The 7,681-nt window shown below is 28.1% G+C and overlaps 1 protein-coding gene across 1 annotated transcript; it reads right to left on the bottom strand.

Moving 5' to 3' along the window:
* Positions 1-3,867: 3,867 nt before the first annotated feature.
* LOC124918632 (11-beta-hydroxysteroid dehydrogenase-like 4A) lies at positions 3,868-5,453 on the bottom strand. The gene is made up of 5 exons (XM_047458678.1): positions 5,250-5,453; positions 4,951-5,143; positions 4,751-4,836; positions 4,538-4,669; positions 3,868-4,459 (listed from the first exon to the last, which is right to left on the bottom strand). Exons 1-5 carry the CDS (start codon positions 5,439-5,441, stop codon positions 4,070-4,072), a joined length of 993 nt encoding a protein of 330 aa, XP_047314634.1. The 5' UTR covers positions 5,442-5,453; the 3' UTR covers positions 3,868-4,069.
* Between the last annotated feature and the right edge of the window lie 2,228 nt (positions 5,454-7,681).

Below are 7,681 nucleotides of genomic sequence, written 5' to 3'. Positions count from 1 at the left end.
ATTAAAAATATAAAATGTAAATTATTAAATAAGAGAAGAGAGAAATTATTAATGAATAAGAGTGAGAAATAAACATTTAAAATTATGATTAGTCATCTGACCTAGTCATCATTGCACATCAGTTCGATACACATTCGCTACAAAACTTTCGCTCCCACTATCATTACTCTTATATTTTATATGAATAATGATATAGGGGTGACTCCCTAAAAAATTTTTTTTTTTTAAAAGAAATAGCGCATTTTTCCTCCTCTTCTCCCTTCCTACAAACTCTAGCCCACTTTCCTGTTTGCCTTCTCTTATTCCTTATGCTTTCTCTCTTTATTGTGCGGTTATTCAAAACCCATTACAAGCCCAAACATTCAAACCTTAACCCTTTCCCGTCGCTTGTGATTTTCGATCTTCAATCTCTGTTCGATGTTCTATGTTTTGTTCGACGTTCTTTTTATTTCAACCTCGAAATGGTAAGAAATGTTGATTCTTCTCAAATTGAGGGTGTTAGAATCTTTAATTTAGATCTTCAATCCTTAATTCTATAATCTTTATATATATTCTATGTCGATAAATTGAGATAAAACTATAATTGCATAAACGTAAATGAATCTGAAATAAAGAACAGTTCATTAAGTCGTTCTTCGTTATTCTTTGAATCTTTTCTCAATCTTGGATCTGGACCAGGATCAGAATGCTGATGTGGGTGGGGTTTAAGTCTTACAACCTCTATCGATAGCCAATCTTAAGTGTTTTTGAGAGATAAACATACTATGTACATTTATGTCTGATGAGTGAAACATAGGTACACTATCTATATGAGTTGGGGAACTAGCCCTAATATACCCAATTACTATTCGGCCCATCAACAAAATAGTAAATGATATTTTTGCTTCTACACAAATATATCTCCATATTTATTATATATGTCTAAATAAGCCCATAACTTTTATGTTTTAATATATCACTTTAATTTGGCTTTAATCTTTATTATGATAACAACTAATATACAATTATTAAATAATATATGTACCCAAATATTAGAAATAATTTAACAATCTCTCACTTGGGTCATATATATATTTTCTTCAATTGTATATTATAACCTTAAGAGATCAAAATATTTTTATCATTTCCAAATACATCTATATCAATCTCGTCCATCAATTATATCAACATAGGATTAAAACGTTTTTTGTTACATTAGATTGTAACTAAACCCTCAATAGTCATATATGTCAATACAATCAAATGGCATAGATTAAACATGGGTGTGTAGTGTGGATTAACATATAGTGTGATCTTTAACATGTCTAATACCAATTGGTCCTCCTTTATTCTATATAGAAATCAACCTGAATAACATTATAATCTTGATTTCTTTAAAACCGAATCTTTAATTTTTTTAAAACTGAATCTTTAATGTGCACATAAATTCTAAATTATATCTATATAAGCATCACAATACAAATTCTCACTAAAACTGTATATCATCTAAATATGTAATATCCATATGAACAATATGTTCATGAAAGACCTCGGATAGCAAATATTTAGAGAATTGATCTGTAATTTAAGAGTTTGTCCAAATATGCTCAATAGATAACTAAACATTCTGAATTCTTTATTTTCTAATATTTCGACTTAGTCGAACTCATATTACTCTTAAAGTAAAATAAATGTGGATTATTGTCACATAATATCTTTAGTGGTCTTTCTATAACATTCATAATTTGCAATCTCGTGACAAAATTTTGCAGTCAAATTCTTTAACTAAATGTCACAAAATAAATTTTGTCATCATGTTGAAATAATTCGAGTGTCCACTTAACACTCTTACAAGAACTAATACTTTCAATTCCACCAAGGTAGTCCAGTGGTATGCGTCGGCTTAAGAGACCAAAATGTCACGGGTTCGATTCCATTTGGAAGCGCTTTGAGTTTAAGCAGGGGGTCATGGCTGTGGGGTGTAATGCTAGTTCTCCTTTATTAAAAAAAACAAAATTTTCAACTAATAATTAAACTAAAATTATGTGGCTTGAATTTTCGACTATTTTGGTATCTAACAAAATTCGAATCAAAATACCAAATGATCTCTATCCGATTCGATTTCACTAAATGAGAATGTAATATTTTGTTCTTAGATTGTCACATTATTGCTTGTTCTTAATGATCCAAACTAGAATTCTTCAAGTATTTGTCCAACATCATAAATATACTTAATTTTTTGATTCATATAATTTTGAGCACACATTGAACTCTTGTTTAAGATGTCTTTTATAATTTATTTTCAAAGTTAATCTTGAAGTAATTATGAGAATAAATTTCTCTTTAAATCTTTTAGAATATTCAACAATTAACATCTAACAATTCTTTAGTCCAGCCTATTTTCTTTGAACCTATAAGGCATAACCTTAACTGGACAACTTCAAAAGAATTCACTAATTGTTTCAATTTATCAGACATTACAGCTCAGTATATGAAACATTAAAGTTTAGTTTATCAGACATTACATTTCAGTTTATCAGACATTATAGTTCAATATATCATACATTACATTTCAGTTTATAAGAAATTACATTTCTGTTTATAGAAATTGCATTTCATTTTATAAGAAATTACATTTCAGTTTAAAACACATTATAGTTCAGTTTTAACTAACGTTACAGTTCAATTTATAAGACGTTACAGTTTAGTTTAAATGACATTATAGTTCAGTTTATTAGACATTACAGTTCAATTTATGAGACATTATATTTCAGTTTATAAGAAATTACGTTCAGGTTATAAAAATTACAATTCATTTTATATTAAATTACATTTCAGTTTAAAACACATTATCGTTCAGTATTACAAAATGTTACAATTCAGTTTATAAAACGTTACAGTTCAGTTTAAATGACATTACATTTTAGTTTATCAGACAATCCAGTTCAGTTTATAAAAAAAATTATTTCAGTTTTAAACACATTATAGTTCAATTTTTACAAAAATACATTTTAATTTAAAAACACATTACAGTTCAGTTTTAAAAAAACGTTACAGTTCAGTATAAATGACATTACATGCATTTTAGTTTATCAGACATTATATTTTAATTGCAAACATATTATAGTTCAGCTTAAAAAACTTTACACTTCGGTTTTAAAAACGTTAAAGTTCTGTTAATATAATATTATAGTTAAATTTAAAACATATTACAATTCAGTTTACAATACATTTTAGTTTAAATAATATTACAGTTTAAACATTACGGTTTAGTTTTAAAAATAGTATTACAGTTCAGACATTACTATTTAGTTTAAAAATATTACAAGTTAACGTATTCAGTATTTGGAGCTCCTTTATCTTGTTTGCGATAGTCGTCTTCTTCGCGGTAGTATTTAATGAGTTCGTTTTTTTCGCGGGCGTCTTCTTTGTAGTAGTCGTCATCTGCTTCGATTTGAATTTTTCATAAAAAGAAAAATAGATGTAAGTTAATCTTCGATCAAGATAATTTAATCATAGTCAATGCTATGATTTTATCAAAATTGAAAAAGAGTGTGCATTGGTTTTTTTTTCAAGTGGCTTTTTTTCCAGCCTGACTGCCACATGGGGAGTTGTTGTCACAGTCGCTCCTCTATCATCACTCATTTTATATATAGAAAAATTAGATAATTTAAAATACAATAAATAAAGAAATAACTAAACAAATCTCTTAATTTTATCTTGTTGTGCAACACAACCAATTAAATTGAATTACACTAATGAAGCAATGAACAAATGTATATGAAACATGGAGAGAAATATTTTTTCTCATTTTCCCTCATGGTTTAAATTTAGTATTTACTTTTAAAAAGTTAAAGTTTCCACTAAAATCATAACACAAAACAAATGTGGCATTAATTTCTATGTTTCAAATGAAAATCAACTTAAGATCCCAATAAAAGTAGAGTTGAAAAGTATCAAAAACAAAGACCTTCCAATAATTAAAAGTATAGAAAATAAGTTTGAACTCCAACATTTCTTATTAAATAAAAGTATAGCTAGAGGTGGTCTTGTGAAGCTCTAGCTAGCTCCTTCATGTTCCATGTTTGACCTAATCCACCTTCAAGGGACCATTTGAGTTGACAAAGACAACATTTTTGTTTGTTTTCCTTGGTTCCCTAGTCAATAGAGCGGCACATAGTTGGTTGCCCCACTCGATAAGTTGTGGAAACATCAAGTTCAAATAGAAAAACCACCTCATCCATGCGGGCTCAATCACAAATCTTTCCCCGCTACAAACCCTCCTAACAATGGCCTTTGCGCACCTTTCTCTCGATTCAGATGGGCTACAAGCCGCCATTGCCTTTACATTTGCGCAAAAATGTTCAGATGTTGTCATATCTGAGGATACGAGTCCTGGCGTCAGTATAGTTATCCCGATATCAGAACCAATCTCTGCTCTAAGAGCCTCATAGAAGCTTATGATTGCCCCTTTAGTTGCCTGATTTTCGAAAAGCAAATATTATTTCTAACAAATGATTCAATGCATATGACAAAATGGTTGTATTATTTTCGTTACCCCGTAAGTGGATAGGGTTGGTATTGGGGTCCAACCAGCACAAGAAGCATTTACAATAATCTTCCCTTTGGTTTTCCTCAAGTGTGGAATCGCAAAGTAAGTGCAATAAGCCGATCCCCAAAAGTTTACGTCCTATAATTGGTTTTTTTTTTTTAAATAATGTTTGAAAAAATTAAATTTATATGTAACAATAATTTACTTAGAATTAATTACCATTAGTGATGTAAGAGTTTCAAGGTTATTGCATTCTTCAAACAAGGAAACATAAAGTATCCCTGCATTGTTCACAAGATGGTCCACTACGCATTTGAAATATCATAATTAGGTATTCATCAATTAATTCTTTTAGAATTCTTCATAATTCTATAAAAATATAAAAAATAATTATAAGTTTAAATGTATGTTATACTCACATCTACCAAATAGGTCAACCGTCTCTCGAATTGAACGCTTGCAATCTTCGGGTTTTGAAACATCGGCACGCACCACATGAACATTAGGGGAACCGAGCTGTCTCGATTTCTCTTCCACCTTTCGGAGGAGATTCTCCCGTCTTCCAACCAGCACGAGACAAGATCCTTTTCTAGCATACTCGTATGCCAATTCCTATATATACAAGTATGCAAAACCATGTTTTTAATAAATATTTCGATTTCACTTCTGAATAAAATATATATCACTTGTGAAAAAACAATCCTTAACGAGGACATACCTCTCCTATGCCGGAAGAGGCGCCGGTGATGAGGACCACTTTTCCGGCGAGTTTCTCCTTTAGTAAGAATCCTGATATGAAATTCAAAGCCTTGTAAATTACTAAGAAGGGCAACAAGATGGGGAGTGTGATGAAGAACAGAACAGGGACAAAAATGTCCATTAGATCATGAATCAAATCCATTTCTAACATTTATAAACAACAATGGTGTCCACTCATATATATATATATATATATATATATATATATATATATATATATATGTGGAAGAAATGTGGGGTTATAAGTAATTTTTTTATTTTAACCTTTTAAAATAACTAGGAAGATTCTTGTGCGATTCAAACGGATAAAATATAAATAAAATAAATTTAATAAAAAAAATAATATGTATTAAATGTTTAAAATTCTTAATAAATCACGAATAATATATTAAAATAAAAATAAAATGTTTTTACTCAATATTTTATTCACTTATGTAAAACGTACAACGTATCTTCTCGCGTATCTTATCACATATTTTTTCCGAATGAATCTCTATTGTCGTGATTTATCACTCGATCGGACAATCCGGACAACGAACGAATGGATCGGATCGACTTGGAAAATGGAAAGATTTGTACAAGTTATCCATTTCGTCACCACTTTGTGGAAAATCGTTCGGTATGAATCTGTTAGATACCTGTGACTCGATTGGTGAAATAGTACCTCTCCCCCAAAAAGCATGTTTTTTATATATATATATATATTAGATACTTAAAAAGTTAACTTATACTGTTAAAATGTTCCGCTTTCATCAGATTTGGTGTTGAATTTAAAATATAAAATGTTATTAGCCTAGTTGGTTAAATGGTTGTACATGTTTTTTTAGGTTGCAAGTTCGAAACATACATATAGCATTTTAAACTTTATTTTTAACCGTTTTAAATTTATGGGCGAGTCAACCCACTTAATCCGACCCTAGTATCCATTTACTCTCACATATATATCAAAATTAACCACAACTCTCGACCCGATAATCCGAACACTTTAAAAATTAAGTATCATTATATATATAGTAGAAACTCGATAAATTAATACACGATTATTTAATAAACTCTCTAAGATAATATTTTTGGTCGGTACCGACTCGGGGATAGGGTGCTAAATTAATAATTCGCTAAACTTATAAGATAATACATTTTTGATAATTTCTTTAGACCCCGTATAAAATATAAATTAATAATTCCTTATATATAGCATATTACATGAATGATTTATAAAAGTTTCTTGAAAAATGACTCAATTGTTTTTTGTTTTTTATTGAAATCAATTTTCCCTTGAATGTCGTTTCTAATTTTCCTTAGCATGGTAAGAATTTATGGTGTTGTTTTCTCATAGCTCAACAAGAAATTGTTCAATGTGATTGCCGCTTTAATAGCTTCGTTTCGCGAAGAGGGCTCCATTGTAGAACTTTCATCATCTTCTTCATCGAATCTCGTATGTCATTGTTGTTTTTTTCACACCTTTAAGATGGAAAGCCATGTTGTGTGTATGATTTGTTTGTGTTAATCTACGGTATTTTGATTTTGTTTATATATAAAATATTTTTAATGTCCCTAAAGTGATACATTGAACACAAGAAGCATAATAAGGTGGGAAATTGAAAGTTTCTTTCAAATTGGATCATTCATTTGATATACAGTACATGCATTGTATACCATAATTAAGTGAAAGTTTAGGTGTGTAAACTAAGTATTTTACTATAAATTAATAAAATATTAATTAATATATAAATTAATAATTATTAATTTATTAATTAATTAATAAATTTTGGTTTGTCCAAATGTATTATTTTATAGAGTTTTTAATTAATATATATATATATATTATTTATGGCTTAAATATAGTTGGATCTATAATTTTTTTATTTTAAATATATATATATATATTATTTTAAGTTAAAATGAAAAAAAAATAATTTAAAAAAAATAATTTATTTAATTAGTTAGTTATAAAATTGAAAATCTGAAAAAAAAAAATGCATTCTTTAAAAAAAAAAAAAAAATCATGAAGGCTCCTTTCTCAAACTAAATATGGCCAGAAAGCATTTTTATTCATAATTGTATCTGATTTTGGAAAACAAAAAATTATTTTATTTTAAAATTATATTTTTTTTTTATGTGAACTGTACTAAAATTGGAAAAGAAATAAATTGAGGTGTTTGATTAATGAATTTAATTTCAACATATTAATTTAATTACTCAATACACTTTTTTTATTCAAAGATTAGAACTGAAAATAAATTGTTCCTTTGTAAATTGGGAATAATAAATCTCAGTTTGTGGGGTCTATTTTCCTTTCATTATGTCTACATTCTTATGTTGATTTTCTCTTTAATACGATATAATTATATATATATATATAATATTTTTTTAATTAAAATAATATTAAAA

This window comes from Impatiens glandulifera, chromosome 1 (assembly GCF_907164915.1).
Source record: "Impatiens glandulifera chromosome 1, dImpGla2.1, whole genome shotgun sequence".
Lineage (NCBI taxonomy): Eukaryota > Viridiplantae > Streptophyta > Magnoliopsida > Ericales > Balsaminaceae > Impatiens > Impatiens glandulifera.
The sequence above is the reverse complement of the archived record's forward strand: the minus strand, read 5'-3'. Positions and strand labels throughout refer to the sequence as shown.